This window comes from Xenopus tropicalis, chromosome 5 (genome assembly GCF_000004195.4).
Source record: "Xenopus tropicalis strain Nigerian chromosome 5, UCB_Xtro_10.0, whole genome shotgun sequence".
Lineage (NCBI taxonomy): Eukaryota > Metazoa > Chordata > Amphibia > Anura > Pipidae > Xenopus > Xenopus tropicalis.
This window is the reverse complement of record NC_030681.2, coordinates 76,661,029-76,683,874: the sequence shown is the minus strand read 5'-3', so window position 1 is coordinate 76,683,874 and position 22,846 is coordinate 76,661,029. Positions and strand designations below refer to the sequence as shown.

General features: G+C 38.1%; 1 protein-coding gene across 2 annotated transcripts; it reads left to right on the top strand.

The window, feature by feature from the left end:
• Positions 1-317: 317 nt before the first annotated feature.
• On the top strand, positions 318-22,743 carry ccn6 (cellular communication network factor 6). 2 transcript variants are annotated; one of them, XM_031902150.1, is made up of 5 exons: positions 318-498; positions 9,077-9,368; positions 14,032-14,271; positions 21,122-21,315; positions 21,428-22,743. In XM_031902150.1, exons 1-5 carry the CDS (start codon positions 454-456, stop codon positions 21,707-21,709), a joined length of 1,053 nt encoding a protein of 350 aa, XP_031758010.1. In that variant the 5' UTR covers positions 318-453; the 3' UTR covers positions 21,710-22,743. The 2 variants fall into 2 exon arrangements, with proteins under 2 accessions (XP_031758010.1, XP_002936979.3); XM_002936933.5 differs by lacking the exon at positions 318-498 and adding an exon at positions 4,119-4,171.
• Positions 22,744-22,846: the final 103 nt, after the last annotated feature.

Below are 22,846 nucleotides of genomic sequence, written 5' to 3'. Positions count from 1 at the left end.
CCTCATGCTATAAAGTTTAGCCGTAGATTGTATATTTAACATGCAGGACCCTGCAATTCTAGTAAAATGTTAGTTTTTTTCACAACATAAAGGTCAAAGTTAAGTCATTGCTGTGGCTAAAAATGCTCAACATCTAAGACAAGCAAAGAAATTGATAATCTGTTTCCAGTGGAACTGCCATGGCAAACATTCCAATGTATTTAAAACTGATTCCTAAAATGCTTACACGCATACATATGAAAGAGCCTAAAAATGTAAGGAAAGTGGTTGGTGTGAAGCCTGTTGAGCCTTTGGGTACATGACGCAGAAGCCTGTACTCCTGAATATGTGTGTGTGTTGGAGGGTATGTGTGTACAGAGGAAGGTAACGGGGACAGAGGAGAGCTTTGTGTGCTGTTCCATATTCAGCTGGGCAGCGTAGCTATCTCTCACTCAGATTTCAGCCTTTTTGAACATGCAGTGGCTTCTTTTCACTCTTCTCACGACTTATGCCGAGCAGGTAAGGTCTTGACTGTAAAATTCTTTCACTATGGGTAGAATTTGCGAAAATGTCTTCAGAAAATGTAGAAAATCAACTATAAAGGCCTTCAGCTAAAATTCCTTTGGTTTTTCCCGTTTGCAGAACGGTTGTGCATACTGCAGAGTGTTTATTAAAATGTGTTCTTTAATCTGCCCTTTAATGCAATATACAGGTATGGGACCTGTTATCCAGAATGCTTGGGACCTGGGGTTTTCTGGATAAGGGATCTTTCTATAATTTGGATCATCATAACTTAAGCCTGCTAAAAATAATTTAAATATTGAATAAACCCAATAGGATTGCTTTGCCTCCAATAAGGATTCATTATATCTTAGTTGGGATTAAGTACAAGGCACTGTTTTATATTTACAGAGAAAAAGGAAATCATTTTTAAAAATTAGAATTATTTGCTTATAATGGAGTCTATGGGAGATGACCTTTCTGTAATTTGGAACTTTCTGGATAATGGGTTTCCGGATAAGAGATCCCATACCTGTGTGTGTATATATGTATATATTTACATATATATAATATATATATATATATATATATATATATATATATATATATATATATATATATATATATATATAGTTTTCAGCTAAATGTTCTTCCTTTATTTTAAATAAAGCGGCTATGATTTTCTTCTTTTGATCCAAAAGCATGCAAGTGCATTCTTACCATCAACAATTTTAAATCATCATTACATTGAAATGTCCCATTGTTTCAACCTTGCCATGACTAGACTATGCTTGGCTAGCAAAAGATGTTTTACACAATTTTTTTTCCATAAATCATAAAAGCACCATCAGGACAGAAAGAAAACATTTTAGGAGAAGTAAAACATTTTAGTAATTTAATTTAAGTTATTTTAAAATAGTCTTTCTTTATCTTGCCTTTCTGAAACATTTTTAACAGGGAGCTTTAGGCCAGTACTGTATGTGATGTTTCTGTTATATAAATATTGTTACATAAAGGTAATATTCAGCTTTCTTTACTTATTATATAATAATGTGTAATGAACATACATAATTCTACAAATTTCTTCCTTTCTTCTCTGCTGTCTTTCTGTAGAACCTACTTAATTAGTGGTGTAACCTGCTTTATCACCTTAGTTCTGTAGTGAGCCACTATACCAATGTGCTATCTCTTGCACCTATAATGACCCTATTCTGTTGAATATTTGATCCCTTATCTTAGAATGTAGTTGCAATATTTAGATTTCAGAATTGTAGAATACTATAACTTTATGGTAAAAAAAGGCAAACAATATAGAAGTAGATAGAACTAGAAATTACATACTTATATCCCTTAACTCTTTGGGGCTGATTTACTAAGACACGATTTCGAATCCGAATTGGAAAAATTCCGATTGGAAACGAACATTTTGCGACTTTTTCGTATTTTTTGCGATTTTTTCGGCGTCTTTACGATTTTTGCGTAAAAACGTGAGTTTTTCGGCGTCTTTACGATTTTTGCGTAAAAACGCGAGTTTTTCAGCGTCTTTCCGAAAGTTGCGCAAAGTCGCGATTTTTTCGTAGCGTTAACACTTGCGCGCAAAGTCACGCCTTTTTCGTAGCGTTAAAACTTAAAAGGCGCGACGTTTCGCGAAAGTTTTAACGCTACGAAAAAATCGCGACTTTGCGCAACTTTCGTAAAGACGCCGAAAAACTCGCGTTTTTACGCAAAAATCGTAAAGACGCCGAAAAAAATCGCGCTTTTACGCAAAAATCGTAAAGACGTCGAAAAAATCGCAAAAAATACGAAAAAGTCGCAAAATTACCGATCATTACGAAAAAAACGCAATCGGACGCATTCGGCCCGTTCGTGGGTTAGTAAATGTGCCCCTTTGTGTGTAACACTGAGGTGTGTTCTTCTGCATGTGCTAAAACAGTGCTGGATTCATATCTAAAAGGCGTTGCTGTAGGTGGCTGAGTGCAGTAGCCCTGTAAGTAATGCTAGCTTAGATCTGGTTTAAGATGTTACAGTTTTGGGCTGAAATAACATTGTGAACTAGTGGAACACTATAATCAGAGTTGCAGTTGCTGCCTCTGTTGCACTGTAGTGATGCTGGGGTGAACGCACAGTATGGGTGGAAGAGCAGTACAGGTCATAGCTGACCCCTCAGCATGTTGTATATTTGTGCCAGTTGTGTTGCCAACTCTTTTGGAATGTTGCAGAGTTTATTACCTGGCATTGCTTTGTGTACTTCAGTCATCGAGACTAAGAGGGTCATTTACTTACATAAGTGCTAAGTGCACCACTTCAGTAATCCCAGCAACTTGTTGGCCGTGAGGTCTCATTGTTTATCTTTCACTAGACGAAAAGCTAACTGATGAATAGTTGCTATTTAGCACCCATGCTAGTAAACTTCACACCGCGAAGTAGGAGAAATTCACATTTGCTTCTTTCTGTTGGAACATGGTTTTGACCTTGAGCTTATGGAGGAACTAGGACTTGACAGATATTTGGAACAATACTTTGTATTCCCATTTCAGATAGAATTGTATGTTTTTTTGTAAAAACATCATATACCAGGCTTCTTTCCCTAGGTTAGCCAGTATGGAAGAGATACATTGTTGAGGATGGTGCTAATATTATATATATAATCCGCCAAATCATGTTAGCTATTAAGTCAGATTGCATGTTTAGGGTAGAAATGCTGTATATTATATATTGAGTTTCTGTACCAGCCCAAGGCAACTACAGCCCTTTAGCAGGGAAGATTTGTGCCTCCAAAGATGCCCCAGTATCTCCCCATCTTCTTTTCTGCTGATTCACTGCACATGCTCTGTGCTGAGCTTAAGGACCAAGAATACAATATACTGTTTTTTAGAATATAAAAGTCACTATACAAGGCTGATTAGTAATAACTTTAGATTATTAGTACATGGCAACTCCCAAACCACCTTGTCATGTTGTAGCAGTATGGCTCCACATGTAGACTTTCTAAATTTTCAATTTAGAAAGTCTGTGTGGAATCCACATTGGAAGGAAACCCCTCACGGTAGGGGGTAATTCACAAATACCCCCTAAATGACACTGAAGTCGGGCTGGCTGGCGAGGTGTGAAGAGCCAGATTAACTCAACAAGGGTAACCAAATTATCATACCTGTGCTACAGTGGGGGTCTGTCTCTTCTTAGCAGATTCTTAGCTAATATTTCTTTAGGCCCATAGAATAAATATCTTTTACTAAAGATAAAAATCATGGCGCCCAGTCATTAGCTTGTAGTTAGAGCTCCCCACAGACTTCAAACACTCCCGTTTTATGATGATCCCTTGCGGGATCATCCAATATTCTGATAAAACCAGAATAATATGCGTTAGGCCTGGGGTGTTTGGTGTCTATGAAAAGAGAATTTCCATTTCCCACATAATGCACATGGTTCTATAATTCTGGAGAATGCCTATAAGTATTTAAGGATAGCTGGAAAATAAGAATGTCAGAAGTACAGCTCTCTACAGGGGAGGGGTCATGTGACCAGTTCCTGGGCACTCCCTTCTCATGCATACGGTAATGAGGGAGGGGCCCAGCGGGGAATAAAAGCATGCATGCCCAGGTATTCTTTAGCTCATTCTGAGGTCCCAATATGTTGGGGGATGGGCTCAGGACTTCAAACTCTTGCCTCAGAGGACACAACAGATCACTCGGTAATGTACTTAGGGTTTTCTCTGTGTTTTTAATCCCTTTTATTTCATTTACTGTTGAAATACTATGTGTATTGGGTATATTCTGTGTAGATGCTAATTAACTAGTGGGCTGCTAGCAGGGGGGTAGGTTTGACTGTAATTTTAACCCTGTGGCTGCTAGTGTGCTGTTAAATTAGTGAGAACTAACCCTAACTGCAGTAGGAAAGTGTGTGTGTGATACATTTGTGTAATTAGGCTTCTATCACCTGTTAATGATAGATGGTGGCTGCGAATAGTTGTATTTGGGGCGGTGGTTTGTTTGGGGGTGCTTGATGTTAGTCTAACCTGTGTGAAAGGTGACTGAGTGTAACCCCTTGTACCCCATCCCGGTGTCAGGCGCGTCTCGGAGTGGCGTTTCCCTGACACACCTCATTTAGAATCAGATTTTAAAAATAAGCCTCGTAGCATCAGCTTTTATGACAGACAAACCTTATTTTCTGCTTGATAATTTGGGACATCCCCTAAGCTTAGCTTTTTAACAGCTGTCCAGCTTGCTGAGTTTGTGAGTGTTACTGACACTCCTAACAAAATCCAAGATGGTGACCCCACGTGCACAACTTTAAAGTCCTGAATCATTATTGTTATAGGGATTTTGATGCTTTAGGCAGGTGCAGTAAGTTCAGTATATAAAATTTGCATTTCTAGCAATATTTGTTTCTAGGGTTTACTTCTGGGATAGGGTTTACATCCTGGAATAGGATTATGAATACATTAATATTTTTATATACAGGTATAGGATCCGTTATCCAGAAACCCGATATCCAGAAAGCTCCGAATTACGGAAAGGCCATCTCCCATAGATGAAGCAAATAATTCTCATGTTTTCCTTTTTCTCTCTAATAATAAAACATTATTTTATACTTGATCCAAACTAACATATAATTAATCCTTATTAAAATTAAAACAATCCTATTGGATTTAATTAATGTTAAAATGATTTTTTAGTAGACTTAAGCCACAGAGATCCATATTACAGAAAGATCCCTTATCCAGAAAGCCCCAGGTCCCGAGCATTTTGGATAATAGGTCCCATACCTGTACTGTGTTATAAAGTTGCAGGATCAAACAAAATTTTGGACTGCAAAGAAAGGGCTTTTGCTGTGCCTTGCATTCAACTATATGGATTAATATAGGATTCAGGTTATTAGATGCAATTTCTGTGGAGTACTTTTATGGTTTTCCTTAAATTAATGACAGAAAGAAACCAGTGGATGTGACTTATTAGTCTAATAAAAATAAAGCAGGAGGGAGTTTATCCTGATCAAGTTGTAGGTGTTTTGAAAGGACTAATAACGTCAAAAAGTGACAATATTATCTTTCACATTTAAAGTGAGTATTTGTTGATCGATCACCTACAAATACAATATTTATTGGCAACAAACATCTTGTTTTATATGAGGGAGGTTTCAGTCTAGTGTTCAGACTATTGTCCTTAAATTACTGTCATATAAACTATAGTTTTGTTTCTGAAGCAAGCACACAATTTGATCCCATACAGGGCAACAGTACATTATGTTTAAGTGCACATAAAATAATTTCATTTTTTGTTTTTACTGTTCCTTTAGTTTAGGTAAGTTCCCTAAGTTCCACTTGCCAGATCATGTGAGTAATGTGGGACACAAAAAATTATTAAGCTACACTAAAATATTAAGCTACAAGGGCATCACTGATTGTAGTCAATTTAAGTGCAAGGGTGTGCCTGTTCCAGACACAGTAAAGCATGCCCAACTGATATACATTGTAGGCAAATGTAGGCTTTATATGTCCTTTAAGTGTCTTCTCTCCAGTGTAAACAGACCCAACTTGGCCAGTCTTTCTTCATAACTGAGACCTTCCATACCCTTTACCAGCTTAGTTGCCCTTCTCTGGACCCTCTCTAACTCAATCATGTCCCGTTTGAGCACTGGAGACCAAAACTGAACAGCATATTCTAGATGGGGCCTTACCAGCGCTCTGTAAAGGGGAAGAATAACCCCCTCCTCCCGTGAATCTATACCCCTTTTAATACAGCTCAAAACCCTGTTTGCCCTTGCAGCTGCTGCCTGGCATTGCTTGCTACAGCCAAGTTTATTATCTACAAGGACTCCAAGGTCCTTCTCCATTATGGATTTGCCTAGTGCAGTCCCATTAAAGGACAATGAAAGGTTAATATAAATTAAAAGTAAGTCTAAAGGCATTCTTTTAAGTACTTACTGCATATCTAAATTCCCAGATCCCTGCTTGCTTCTCTGAGATATGGTGCTGGCAGCCTACAGCAGTGTGAAGCCTACAGTGACATCACTGAAATCGCTCTGTCCTTCCTGTAGGCTGCCAGCGGCAGCCTTCCTATTCTCTGAGCATGTGTGTAACTTGATCCTGTCTGCTGTTCTGAGCTACACATGCCCACCAGTCAATCAGAAGCGGATCTGGCAGAGGGGGGGGGGGGGGGGGAATGAAACACATGTGCAGTATGAAGCAAGGAGGGAAAGGAAGGGAGAATACCTTTTTAGAGATGGCTGCCTGTTCTAGAAAATGTGAAGTAAGTGTGACTGAGTAAATATTTGATTAGGTGAGCCAAAAGTGTGGCGTTTTTACTAAACAATAGGAGGACTATTGGGCAGTATGCTTTTTAAATTTTGACTTGCATTCTCCATTAAGGGTATGGCTTGCATATTTTTACATCCCAGGTGCATGACCTTACATTTATCCACATTAAATCTCATCTGCCACTTAGCTGCCCAGATTGCCAGTTGGTCAAGAGCCTGCTGCAGGGATGCCACATCCTGGATAGAATTGACTGGTCTGCAGAGTTTTGTGTCATCTGCAAACACTGATACATTGCTTATAATTAGGGATGAGTGAAATAATTTGTGCGGCGAAAAATTTTGCTGCACGTTAATAAAATTTGCTAAAAACTTGCCCACCCCAGATGTCAAACTTACTGGCCTATAATTGCCAGGCTGAGATCTTAATCCCTTTTTAAATATAGGAATGACATTCGCCTTCTTCTAATCCCTAGGTACCATACCTGATGAAAGAGAGTCTGAGAATATCAGAAACAGAGGCCACTGCAATTCTGCCCCTAGCTCTCTCAGTACCCGAGGGTGTATTCCATCTGGCCCAGGTGCCTTGTTTACATTAATCTTGTGTAATCCTTTAAACACCATATCCTGTGTCAACTACTGACTTATTGGGGTTGAGGCAACAGTGCAGCTCTTGGCACTCTGGCTCCTCTACTGTATACACTGAAGAAAAGAACTGGTTTAGCACATTTGCCTTTTCTGTATCCACTGTAACCATATTGTTACTATAACTCAATGGGGCCACACCCTCAACCTGCATCTTTTTACTATTAATATACTTAAAAATCTTTTTGGGGTTAGTTTTAGCCTCTGCTGCAATGCACTCCTCCTTTTCTATCTTTGCCTTACAGATTGCTGTTTTACAACACTTGTTACAGTGTTTATATTCATTAAACGCTGCTACTGTCTTAAAAGCTTTCCTTTTTTTCCTTTACTTATTAATTTATTAATTGAGAACAGTAATGATTTAATATCATTTTAAATGACAACCATTTCTGCTCTGTGTTTTTATCAGAAAATTTGCTTTTCTAAAATTCAGTGTCTTTGTTGCCCCAGCGTATATTTGTTTCCAGCACAAAACATCAAATGAAATAACATTATGGTCACTATTACTCAGGGGTTCAACCACTTGCACATTTGCTATTCATTCTGGGTCATCTAGATCACTAGATCCAATACAGCATGGTTAGTGGTTGGCTCCATAACAAACTGTGACAAAAAAAGTTGTCACACAAGAAGTTTATAAAGTTGTTCCCATTTACTGTCCTGGCAGTACTATTGATCCAGTCACTATCAGGATAAATAAAATCCCCCATTATTATCACTTGCCCCAAACTAGCAGCCTCTTCTATTTGCAACAGGAGCTGAGCCTCTTCCTCTTTGCTGTGCCCATATCCTTCTGATATGGGCACACCACATTGGCTGCAGTAACAGAGTGGTAGTTATAGATTATACATATTGTGACTACAGTGTGGTAATTGTAAAACAGTTGCCTTAGGTCTATGGGCACATGGGGTGTCTACTACCTTTCCTTCTGGCAGAAAAAAAAGTGTACGGTTACTAAGGTTTTCCTGTCACTCCAATGTGTGTGTTAGACAGGGGAGGCTATATCCATTCACTAGTATTCGAAGCGATAACAGATATAGAGGGGCATTTTATCCTCTCCCTTTTGCTGCTGAATGGCAGTGTCATATAAAATATCCCATGTACATAACCCTTAATTCACAGAGGTTCCTGCAGGTGCTTTTAGTTAGGTCTGTATTTACCCATTAAAATGCAGAATGTTCCTTATGGCTATAACAGAACTCCAGTCCTGTTAATTAAAAAACACAAGTAGTGCCTAAAGTTACAGCAATGATTCACATGTAAGTGAAAAGGAATTTGGTTATGATCCTAGATTTTAGGTTCTATGCCAAATCTGGGCACACAATTTGATTACAGATGCTTTACTGGGAGAGTCTGAAAAAGCTGGTCCTTTGCTGCCAAACATGAGTCAATAGTTTATGGACACTTTCTCTCATCATAAATTTGGTCATTTGCATCAGTACACTTTGAAGGGATGTAACAACAGGGCCCCAGTAAATCCTGCTCCAACTAATTTGTGTAATACTACCCTTTACTTCATACTTACACACTGATTATATTAAACAAGCGAGCAACTGCAAGGAGTATGTGTGTGTGAAGGGAAGTGGACATTTTTATATCCATAAACTAGAGTCCTGCACAAGTCAGGTTGGGCATATGGGTCTTTCAGAAATTCCATGAGAGCCACTAGCTGCTGCTCATATTTTAACATTATGTGAAGTTTCTTTCCAGCGCTGAAGAAAATGTTAACTCATCCCTGATGACTGGGACAATATCAGCTGAGTCAGAGGTTCTCCATCGCAAGCAATTTTGCCATTGGCCCTGCAAATGCTCGCACCAAAGCTCTTGCCCACCAGGAATGAGTCGGGTAAAGGATGGCTGTGGATGTTGTAAAATCTGTGCCAAACAGTTAGGAGAAAGCTGTAATGAAGCAGATGTGTGCGACCATCATAGAGGTCTATATTGTGACTACTCCGCTGACAGACCCAAGTATGAAGTTGGCATTTGTAAATGTAAGTTCTTCTAATACATTTGTCCTATGAGTATTTGTTGCTCTTTATTATTAATGTGAGGTCTCTATAGGAAGGGAAAAGGGAATGGGAAAGGAAAGAGAATGATTCTGGGCCCAGTAAAGCAATCTGCTTGATCCTACTAGGAGCAAAAGTGTCCACCTGCAATGAGGAAATTATTTTAGGGCAAAAGGGAACAAATAAGCCTGGCTCTTCCATTATGCCTCCCATCTTATACTGTATGGGTAACAATATGTTCACTGGCAACATTAGGGTCTTCTACACTGACAGGCATACGATGGCTTGAAACAACCGATGTCTTTGTAACGAGTGGATTGTGTGATTAAACTGATAAAAATTGAATTTGGCTGTTGTATAACAGAAACACTAGATAGGTAGGTGGGGGATATCGGGAGAAGATCCGCTCACTTGGCGACATCGCCAAGCGAGCGGATCTTAAGGTGTATGGGCACCTTAAGACACATCCTGTTCTTAATATTACTTACTAAATGTTACCATAAAACCAACAGGACAATAGTTTCAAGGCACTTTGTCATTTTATAGTACTACACTGTCACTAAATAGAACAGACAAGTCATTTCAGCCAATTTATTACACTGCACTAGGGATTCTGTAAATCTAGGCATTAACTGGGCATATAGCTAAACCTGAGCACTTTTTGTAAGAATTGGATCTGCAGAATTCTTACTGCTTAGTCAAACTGAATCAAATTACTTAGTTTGTGCAAGTCTAAAGCACTGCATACTTGAAAGTTATAAAAAAAACTGATGGATTTGGTGAAACCTCTCAGCACCCGGTGATTCCTTTTGTTTATTTTAGCACTGGGAGGTAAAATATGTTATTGGGTAGGAGAGATTTTAGGGACAGCATCAAAATTACGCACAAGCAGCAGCCCCCTTCTCCTGCCCGGAGATATATTTAACTTCCTTTTACCCATAATAATAAAACAGTACTTTGCACTTGATTCTAAGTTGCATAAATCCCAATTGTATTGGATTTATGTAATGTTTAAATGATTTTTAGCAGACTTGCTATGGAGATCCAGATTATGGAAAGATCAAGCATTCTTGATAATAGATCCCAGACCTGTACTGACCAAGGTCAATAAATCCATCAAAGATGTGCAAATTGAATCCTCTGCAAAAACTAAATAACAGGAACAAGCAAAGAATCCCCAACACTTTTTCCAAAGCTGCAGTGCTTTTTGATTAAAATAACTTATAAGTATTTCCTTAATTCGGAAGGAAATATCATGGAAATTCCATCTAGCCTCAGTCAAATGAATGGTTTCTGTTACTTGAGGAATGGAAAAAAAACAGTGATCAGTTTCAAGGACTGCGTTTAGCACATGCTATACATTTTAGAATTCACTACTGCTCTTTTTACTGTCAATAATATTGGTGCCGAGATTTCTTTAAAGGGGACCAGTCACCCTAAGAAATAATTCCATATTCTTTTCTATTGTGCTTTTTGAGCAATATAAACTTCACTTACATTATATAAATTATTTAAATCATGTTTCCTTGAGTCCTGGAATTACACAATCACAGCAAGCAGGAAGAAGCCATTTTGTGAACACTGTTATTAAGGCAAGATTTACATCATGCCAAAATCTTGTTTATATGCCAGAATTAGGGACCTGATGCCCATGGCCATGCACTGGCTACACAATCAGATGGTGAGGAGGGAGGGGGAAGGTAAGTGCTGAATGGAAAATAAAACTTATTGTTTGCTCCGCCTCTATGCCTGAGGCATAGAGGCATGGCAAGCAAAATATGATTGACAGCTGGGATTTTTAAATGCCTTTATAATGGGTATGGATGCATTAATACAAAAAGGAATTTGGGTTACATGTTTAATTTGAAATTGACTTTTATTATACAGATTTTTATGTCTGAGTGGCAGGTCCCCTTTAAGCCTGGTGGCAATTGGCAGTATGGGTAGGGAAAGTATTTAGTAGTTATCCACCTTAAAGGGATTCTGTCACAAGAAAGCATGCTTTTTACAAAATGCTTTATTTAATACTGCTCCTACAGCAGAATCCTGCACTGAAATCTTTTTTTAAAATAAAAGAGCAAACAGATTTTTTTTACAAATAATTTTAAAATTTGATATAAGGCTAGTTTTTTGTTATTCTCGGTTTCCTAGGTGTCGTCAGCCATGTGACTTGTGCTGAAATAAACTTCATGCAATCAGCTACACATAAACCACACACAAAGTGCGTACAATGTAGTAATGTTTTGGGCAGTCAAGATACCCTTTGTCAGATGATAAACGTCAGTTACTCTTTACTGCTGCACTGCAAGTTGTAGTGATATCACCCGCTCCCCTGCCCCACAGCAGATCAGTAGAACAATGGGAAGGTAGCAAGACAGCAGCTCCCTATAGCTCACCTACATTGCTAAAAATTATCCCATGGCAGATGTGAAAATAGTAATCAATATTAAACTCCTCCAGTTGCATTGAGTAGGAAAAACAATAGCATATCTGAAAGCAGTTCTATTGTGCAGTGCCGGGTCTTTCTGAGAGCTCAGGCAACGTTACTAGAGATGGCTGTCTACACACCAATATTACAGCTATAAAAACAATTTTTTTTGGTTCAAGAATAAAACTTTAAATGGAAGATTGAATTATTTGCACTTAACACAGTGTATTTTAGCAATAAAAAAACGACACCATAAAAATCACAAAAGAATTTCTGCATGAGATGAACAGTGAGAATGAAGGCAGTTGTTCTATAGCATATAATAGTTGCTTATACTGAATACTAAAAATTAGCTTTCTAAAATGAATAAGCAGCCTAACTCTGGAGTTACCTAGGACTTGCTTCCTATGCTGATTAGCAGTAGAGAAGCTGTTTACATTTCTGTTCAATAAAACAAGTATAAATGCACAGTATGCAATGCAATAGCCTCTGTGTGAACAAGTTATGCAAGATAAGAGACTTGATTCATGAATATCATTAATTAGCAAATAGGAACTCAGACTTACAAACAAACTAAAATATTTAAGAGTAATTTCCATTATTCATGCGATTATTTTCACTGAAATACAAAACCAAATGGCAAACTGCCTCAAAGTACTTTTGCAAGAATTACACATCTACAATAATGCATATTTCAATAATGATATATTAAATATATGGAATTTTATTAAAAAAAACAAAAAACCAAAGGTCAGCTGACCCAGTAGCTGCTGGGGAGCCAAGTAATGTAGAGGGCCCACTGGGGTGCTGTACAGTGTTTCACCAGTAAAGTTTGGTGGAGGAGTATATAATGCCAACTGTTATGTTTGGTAGAGGAGAAATAAAGATCTGAGGATATTTTTTGTTTTTTTTGTTAATTCACAGCAACTACGCTTAATTCATCAAAATGCAAATTTACGCTGCGGCTAGAGAATATTGGCAAATTTGTGCTAGAGATTTTACGCCAGCGTGTACTTTTCACTAGTGGCAGTATCTTTTAGCGAAAATTTGCTAGCGTATGTGAGCTAGTGTTAATGGAAATCAGTGGCTATGTACAGGACAGATATGTGTATTTATTAATGATGTTGCTGGAACTTGGTGAAAGTGCCCAATTATTTTTTTAAATGGCCATGGAACCAAAAGAAAGACTAATTCTCTTTTCAGCTGCAGTAAGAACAAAGTCAGACACAGAACAACAACATTAACAAGCTATTTCTAACAAATTGCAACACAGGAGTGCATTAATACCTGGACAAACAGTATACACATGTTAATGACTTTAATTAACCACAAACAATTAACAGGTTAAGAGAATATTATTTCCATAAATAATATTCACCCTTTAGTAAATGTGCCCCCTTGTGTCAACAGTATAGTGAAGGTCTTTTCCTGTTTCGTCATGATAATGGCCTTATGCATAGAGTGAGGTATGTACGGAATTGGATTGCTGATAGGAGTGAAAGAATGTGACTGGCTATCACAATGCCCAGACCTCAACCTACTCCTGTATAATGAATTTCAATGCCAAATGCAAGCAGGTCTGATTGCACCACATCATAGTCCAACTTCACTAATGGTCTTGTGGCAGAATGGAAGTAAATCTTACAAACAATGTCCAAACCATCATCAAGAGCAGTGATTCCCAACCAGGGGTTTGTGAGCAACATGTTACTCACCAACCCTTTGGATGTTGCTCACAGTTGCAAAAACAGGCCTTATTTGGAACCACCATTAACTTCTTTTTCAAGCTTGTGTTGCTCCCCAACACAAGCTTGTTACAGTTGAATGTGGCTCTTGGGTAAAAAGGTTGGGGACCCCTGGTCCAGAGGAAAGCATTCACAGAAGAGCAGAGGCTATTATGACAGTAAAGGGAGGGCCAATTTTATATTAATACCCTTGGTTTTGGACAAGAAAGTGTCCAGATACTTTTGGCCATGGCCACATTATTATTAGGAGATATTATTGTGGTTGTTTATTTGCAGAGAAATACTCTAATTGCCTTTCTAACTAAGTATTGGCCAGATGAATGTTAAACAACAAACCACATTACTGTAATGCATAATAGCCAAAATAGAAAGTGATGCTGCTATATGCTTATAATTCATAACATTAAAACCTATGGATTTCACATATAAAGTAAGGCGTTTGATAAACTCTAATGTTATCAATTCTTACTTTCAGATATGCTAGCAGTGGGATGTGAGCTTAACGGAGTTCTGTATAAAAATGGGCAGACTTTCCAGCCCAGTCCCCACTACTTGTGTCTGTGTATAAGTGACACAATTGGGTGCACACCAACGCTTGTTGGAAAACAGGACCAGAATCAATGTGTCACTTCCCCAGGTCAGCCCAAAATATCAGATAATGCCAACTGTGCCCTGGAGAAGGACAGTTACAAGCCAGACTACAAATTTACACCAGGTATATTTTATCTGTTTGGTTCATTATTATGCTTTTCCACTGGCCTTTTTTAGCTGAATGGATTTCTACAACATTTTTTATTGCAAAACTTATTTTAAAATCTGAAACATAGAACAGAGACTGCTAAGAAAAATCTGTCTGTATTCTAGAGTTTACTTTACAATTTCTACTTCTCCCATACAGATGCAGAAACATAAACATACTTTATTCTGTAACCACAAATAAATATGGGCAGTATTCATGGGTGCCTTGGTGTGCAAAAAATGATCTTTCATGTGCATTTTAAACAAATTGTGTGTGTGTAGAATGTTAGGTGGATCTATATAAGAACTAAATGATACACCACAATCAATGTGCTAGCCTTATTGTGTGTGTGCACACATGTATGGGGAGAGCATTGGGTGTCTAATTGAGCTTTCTCACTTTCACAGGATAGGAACCCAATAATATGCATTCAAACTCAGCACATCTTTTGTACCATGTTTCCATCATTTTTAAATGCTGATTTTTAAAAGTCGCTCCCTCTTACAAATATGCACAAATAAGGGCTATCTCACAAATAAGAGCCATTTTCCTAACCTGATTCCTAGAATGAAATGCTCAATTATTATATTACAGCATGTGATATTCTTCATTAAAGCTGAATGGCTTTCACGTAATGAGAAACAAGATGTTCATGGCATCCCCATTATAATACTGCAACCAACCTGCAATGTTTCTGTCACCTACAGGTTTTTAAATGATGGTTAAACATGTAGTCAAGTAATGTCAAGAGAGATGGCAAAATAGTATGCTTTAGGCCTTCACTGGTTAGAGATTTCTGATCTATTGAATAGCCATGGAGACTAATTTTTACCACTTATAAACTGAGGCTGTTTCGGGGTAGGGCAGAGACAGTATTAGTCCTAAGCACCCAAACTCTGAAGAGGTTGCTTGCAAAGAAATTGGTACAAATTATATATTACAACACACTTGCCAAAATGCTTCCAGCTTATAATTGTTTGTAATGCCATCAAAAAGTGTCAGTTAAAGGGGAACTCTATCTTCTGAACCAAAATTTGTTAAATAGTCCCACACAACACAGAAACCCCTAATATATCTATCACTGTTTCTTCAAAAATGAGGATGCAGGCTGAAGGCAGGCTAAGAAAAGTCAACTACTGTTATATTTTTTCAAGTCTTGAAGTAGTGAGTCGGATCAGTAGGAGAACAGGTGGCCAGGCTTAGGTAACTGTTTAAACCATATTATTACATTAACATTCATAAAAAGGCTGCAGATTTTTAAATTTATGTATAGTGCACTTGCTTGAAATTATGTTTACTTTTCAAAAAGCTTGTGTTTTGGGTAGAGTTCCCCAAAAGGCAAAGGAAACTTTCAGAGAGAGCAGCTCCTATGCTTAAGAGTATACCCAACATTTAAGAATATTTAAAAAAAAAACAAAAAAAAAAAAAAAAACAAAACAAAAACAAAATTGATTTACAAATAAATCAGAAAAAAAGAAAATTGTAGTTTGAATTCAATTTTAAATTTAATTTAGTATGTTACAGATCAGAATATTTCTAATAACTTCAATTTTAGATCTCTTTACCTGAGCTTGAATGTCTGTCCTTTAGCAATGCATGACAGAAGCTCTGAAGTTTTGCAAACTCTTGTTGCCTGGCAACATCAAAGCATCATCTTACTTACCTTTCGTAGGAGTCCTGGAAAATGGTGGTGCTGCATTTTGTTTTCTCTCCAGTTGGTGATTTTTTTTTTTCTTAAAAGGAGCACTGCCTGTAGATTAGATTTACTTGATGGTGCCAAAAATATAAGCACCCATAGAAGGCCCTGTCTGGCAATCTGTATATGCTATATGTAAGATGCAATAGGCAGTCACTCAATATTTATTGAGCTGGTGGGGGGCTGTTTGGGCCTCTTTGTACCTGAAATGCCAAGGCCTATTTTGAATCCAAGTCAAGACCTGATCCATAGTGAATTTGGGTTTCCTCGTCCTTTAACAACTTTTTTAAATGTAAGTTCTATTTGCCTTCACTTGAAAGTTTTTTTGTCCTTTAGCAGATTTCTTCTTTTCTTCACATCTCAAGTCACTGCAAATCTCTTTGCTGGAAAGTCTGATACTCTGCAGCTCTCATTGCTGGGTCCTGTTTACATTAAATCAGAAAATAAGCAAGCCAGTAGCATATAATTATATTATATTTTATATGCTACAGAACAGCCTATTCTTATAGGGGGTTTTAAATTACCTTTCGTATGTAAAATTATTCATAACAGTTTTTAATCTCTTTACCAAGGATTAGCATAATAGATTGGCCATTCAGTTAACTTCCACCATAATACTTGGAACAAAGTTCTTGGTTTCAAGCGAAGAGAGAGAGATAGATAGGAAAAACGGAAATAATTTTTAAAAATCAGGATAATTTGATTCTAATGTACTGTATACTACAGTAGAATCTTTATTTTACCCTCCTGACAAGTTGAAACTAGTATCCAAAACATATGCATATTTTGCAACCTAAAAATATGACCCTAGACCCAGGGTGAACCTTAAATGGGATGGCAGTGGCATTTGCCTATATTGGGATGACTGGGAAAAAGTAGAAGAGTGCTTCTATCTCCCACTGATAAGCACAAGAGATAGGCTAGTCCAATTTAAAATTATACACCAAACCTACTTGACAACAAAGAAACTGTACCTTATGGGTCACCTAGAACATTCCAGATGCCCTTGCTGCAATTTGCCTGATGCAGACTTTATACATTTGATGTGGCATTGTCCAGATGTTCAGAGGTTCTGGAAACAGGTACTGCAATTCTTATCAGACAAACTCTCCTTACCACAAGTGCTGAACCCAATTACCTGTTTGCTGGGCTTGGTAGACTCTTTGGTACCCAGAACTCCTTCCAGACTAATTGGTGCACTCCTGCTCTATGTCAAAAAAATGGTAGCTCTACACTAGATGGGTCCCTCTCCTCCTATATGCAACAGACAGACTGAACTAACTGACTCTCAGCTGGAACTTTATAGGCTAACCTACTAAGAAAGAGGATGCCCACAAAAGATATGGAACCCCTGGCTTGACTTGCCTGCAACCATAGTCTTGTAATTCTGTTTTATGCACACACCAATTCCCCTTTGCTATTCCTTTCTTGTCTCCTTTTATTCTTCCTTCCTTTATTATGTTTTACAAGTAATAATGTGTGTTACAATAAATTAAAAAAGTTACTATTAAAGAAAAAAAAAAATCAGAATAGTTTGATTAAAATGGAGTCTATAGGAGATGGCCTTTCTGTAATTTGGAGCTTTCTGAATAACAGGTTTGTGGATAACATATCCTATACCTGTACCGTCTTCTTCATCTTTTCTGAATTCAGTTATGTATCTGAATGTTTATGTCTAAAATCCAATAAAAATTTAAAGGGGAAGGAAAGGCAAAGTCACTTGGGGGTGCCAAAATGTTAGGCACCCCCAAGTGACTTTAACCGCTTACCTTGTACCCCGGGCTGGTGCCCCTGTTAGGAGAAAATAGCACCAGCCCGGGGTAGCTGCCGGCGCTTCCTCCTTCCGGCTTCGCTGCGCGCGCATGCGCAGTAGAGTGAAAAGCCGAACTTAAACATTTAAGTCGGCTTTTTCGCTCTACTGTGCATGCCCGGCCACCGGCAGTTTAGGAAGTGGAAGGCGGAAGGAGGAAGTGCTGCGCTCCAGGTACCCCGGGCTGGTGCTATTTTCTCCTGACAGCGGCACCAGCCCGGGGTAAAAGGTAGGCGGTTAAAGTCACTTGGGGGTGCCTAACATTTTGGCACCCCCAAGTGACTTTACCTTTCTTTTTCCTTTAATTGAATTGAAAAAGAAAGATCTCTTTACGTTCTCTTAAACATCTTGTTGTCTTTACTTAAATGGAAAGATCACCTTTAAATTACCTTTAGTAAGTTATAGAACAGCCTGTTCTTAACAGCTTTATTATTTAAGTTATATTTACCTTCTTGAAAGTCTTTTTGTCCTTTAGCAGTCCTCTTCCCTTCCTCACCTCTCAAGGCAGGACCCAGCACACTGCAAATCTCTTTGCCGGAAACTCTGATGCTTTGCAGTTCTTATTGCAAGGTTCTGTTTATTAAATATGTTACAGAACAACCTATTCTTAAAGGACAAGGAAACCAGTATTCACTGGAGAAGGTGCCAATGTGTTAGGCACCGGCGTTGAATTCAGTCACTGTTTTTACCGGGACCAGTTCCTTTTTATGAGAAGAAAGAACAATACATTTGTCCTTTAACAGTCATCTTTTTTTCACCTCTGAAGACAGGACTCAACACAATGGAAATCTCATTGACATGTCCATTTTAAAAAGAGCTAAATTTCAAAACAGAAACTTTCAAAACAGTCTATTCTTCACAACACTTCAGTTCAACATTTTCCCTGTTCAGCTCCAGTATTAAGAAAGACTGGGCATTTTTATAATTAGGTTTTGATATGATGCTCACACAACGTTATATTGCATAGAAATGTAAGGTTATGTTACCTATACATTATTCCAAGCTCAAATTTTCCAGTTTCCTGGTGCCATACAGATGCTATTCCCTACTTGGCTTCTGCATCCCATTGCAATTAGTCTGCCAAGTACTTTAGAAGTGACTGTTCTTAAGCTTGTCTCTTGTCCCTCCCACCCATATACTAATTCCCACAATTAAGGAAAGACCTGTATCCTTTTCCTCAGTTACAGTAACAGATAACAAATATTTCCCATGTGGCACAAATGTATGCAACATTTAGAGATCAGCTCTGCAGTCCAGCTCTAATACGTTACTAAAAAGAATGACTGCATGCTCAAAGGAATCAACCACCTCCATGAAAACTGTCACATTCATCTTATTCATGGTTGAATGCTGCTGAGCAAGGCCCTGCCAAGCGCTTGTTGCCCTGCTGGGTCATGTTGACTGCCTACTGTCCTGCTGAGCCCTGCTGACCACCCACTGCATACTGCCCAACTGACAGTTTAATTCCTTGAAAGGCGAGGGAAAAAAATTCATGATGGTCATACATACCATTGCGGAATGCAAGACCATCTTTAAGTTTTTTTTTCAGCTATGCAGGAGGCAGAGTGAGACAAGCAGCATGGGAGGACTGGGACAGAAGAAAAAATTGTGGTATTCTGCTTACGCAAATGTGTGTGAGGTAATGCTTTTAATCTATGCTTTTTCTGCTGTGATCTTACTGGCATATCTGGGGTTAAAATGCTCACTTTACATTTTCTGCAGTGATCTTACTGGCATATCTGGGTAATTATGGCTAAAGGGAGTTGAGTAGGGCCAAAACATGTTAGCACTGCTTCATATTTTGTTGCAGGCAGACCTGCACATCTGTGTAAATAGCGGTGGGATGGGGAAGCTGTGAGGGGCTGTGCTGGCTGATGCTCTAAAGTGTTTGGTGGGCCTCTAGGGTAAGTTTCTCTCTAGGGTGGGCCCCAGGTACTCCAGTCCGACACAGTCTTCCTTAATTTCCCTGTTATGGAGCACTGTGCCCTTTGCTTTATTATATTCCTGCTTTGCTATTTACCGTAGGCATGGAATATATCTCATTGTTTCTACATTCCTTTTGCATTTACGCCTAATGACAAAAAGTGAGATATAACATGCCTTTGTGTATTGCAGATGAGTGCTGGCTTTAACCTGCTTCCTGCTCTGACATCTCTAAGCAAATATCTATGGGTCTCCATACAGATCTTCCCTACTTATTTAGTTTAGTTTTTTTCTCCTCATGAAAAAGGTAATTTTATGAGCACATTGCAATGATTTGTGGCTGTTATCAACAGAATACTCTAACACAGAACCTGTATTGGTTTGGAAACAGCCTGCCATCTCTACAGTGGCCTTAACTTCTGTTAACTCTCTGGCACCAGGAATCCAACAAGTTGTGCTTTCATACATTTTAATCATTAATATTACCAGGATTTTAAATCTGCATCCAAAATAAGAAATTATCTTTGAAATGTTTCAATATTCTGTATTAAGCAAGTGCAACACCAAACAAAAGACATTCCCACTTCTCACAGGGACTATTGCTCATGTTAGTATGGTTCTTGCCATCTCAGAGCTGCTGCTGTTTTTTTGTCAAGAACAGCAATGGGAAAAGTTGAGATATACTCTTGTATGTACCTAAGAAAACTTAAGAGTAGAGAAAATTCCCTGATGTTGGCAACAAGGGGCTAGAATATTAACTTGTTCATAAAGGTGAAAAAAAAATCTAAATCTTCAGGAAAACCAGTATAATCTAAATTCTGGCACAGGTGAAACAACTTAAAGTTTGGTAAATCTGCCAGTAATGTTTATTTTAAATGGGTGGTTCACTTTTGAACTAACTTTTAGTATGTTATAGAACATTTGCAAGCAGTTTTCATTATTTATTTTTTTTATAGTTTTAAATTATTTGCCTTCCCACTACTACATCTTTTTAGCTCTATATGGGGGTCACTGACCCCGGCAGGAAAAATACTATATTGTTACTCTTTCCTTATCTTCCTATCCAGGCCCTCTCCTATTCATATTTTAGTCTTTCATTTAACTTATTGCCTGGTTGCTAAGATAAAAAGGACCCTAGCAATGAGATAGCTGTTGAAATTCTAAACTGGAGTTCCAATTAGGAACTGAAACATTGGACTGAATAAACACAATTTTTTATTTCCCCTTGATTATCTTGTGTGCAAATTCCTGAGAGTGCTGTGACTACCTGCGAACATGTCTATTATAATACTGCACTGGCACCCAGGAATTATCTTGTGCTGATGGTGTGCTGCTTTATGGCTGTTTAAATTCATTTTCTTCATTTAACAACTTTATTTTTTACTTTGTGCTTTAAGTTTACAAGGTTTTGCCACTTGTCTGGAAAAGAAAATGCCTGGTCCATGCTACTCAATGGAGCCCTTGCTCAAAAACCTGTGGCATGGGGATTTCAATCCGAGTGAGCAATGAAAACAACAAATGCGAACGTAGGCAAGAAAGGAGGCTCTGCATTCTCAGACCCTGTAACGCCACCTTACTCAGCACTATCAAGGTACACCCACAGCACAATTAAGTTGTAAATAAAGGGAAAGGTTACTGGAATACATCTGGATGTCCATGTATGTATATTACTGAAATTATTTTAATCTGACTTTAATTTAAAGGTTCCAAAAGGAAAAACTTGCCAGCCCACCTTCCAACCTCCCCAACCAGTGAAAATGGTGTTATCAGAGTGTTCGTCCGTGCGTACCTACAAACCCACTTACTGTGGGGTGTGCAAAGACCGGAGGTGCTGTATACCTAACAAATCCAAAATGATAACAGTTCGGTTTAACTGCCCAAATGAAGGGTCTTTTTCGTGGAAAATGATGTGGATAACATCCTGTGTTTGCCAGAAACACTGCAGTGATCCTGGAGATGTATTTCCTCACCTTATCGTTTTGTGAGAGTTTCCCATGTGTTCCTTTCCCATGCTTTCCATTACCATGCTTTGATTCCAGGTTGTAAGTATAAATCTAATTTTTGCACTGTTGAGCTGACAAATGTGAAGAAATGGGAAAGAACATCGACTGCAGGAGGGAGGTAGATGCAAAGGGAAGCACCTATGGATGGGATTAGAAACATCAGACTTGAAACATTCTGGATATACAAGAAATCTTCAAAATCTGGAGGATAGAGGTATGAATTTAGAACTACAAAGACTAATTCTCCAACATCTCTAAAAGAATAAAGTTCAAATGTAAATGAGAAACCAATTACAACAAAGTAAATAAAGATTAGAAAGTGTCAAAGACTTACTGGTATGGATTCTCCTCTCCACTTTCTGGTGTTTTGCATGAACACTTGTGATGAGATCTTTTTAGTTCACTCATGAAAAATGGCATATTGGAAATGTGCTCATATTGTTCTCAGGGTGACAGCACACAAGATTTGTCACCCGTGGTTAAATCTTCACTACTGCAGGCAATAACTCTCCTGAAAAAAAGACTTTCTGTATAGGAACATGAAGAACACTGCAAGTAAAAACTACTTGCGGTGATCTGGCTAAACCATGGGAAAATGTCCCCTTTCCATCCTGTGGTTAAGCCACATCACCAGGCATTATTGGCTTTACCTGCGGCAATCTTAATGTTACACTATGAAACCTCCTTTTTTGGGAGAGCTGTCGCCCACGGTAGCAGAGCGTTAACTCCAGAGGACAAATCTCCTTGTGTGTCATCATCCTTTCTTCTGAAAGAAGAAACATATAGCATATAACTTGAATTAAATGGAAGTATAAATTTATATTATTGTGACGATTCCAGTGGACTTCAGTATTCTTCCCAACATCATGGCCAGTATAGCAAGCTTATAATAAAGAATTCTGTATCTGCTAAGAGCATACTGTAATCCCTATACGGTCTGTGTCTAGTATGCCATCTTTTGTACTACCTATTTAATGTAATATATTTAATTGCATTAAATTCAATGTTTGAATGAATACCTGAATCTATTTTTGTAATAGTATACAGTATATTTGTCTCTCACTATTTAAAATAATGCTAATTTTTCAGCATTATTAGTCAAACTTGCCTTTTATTACA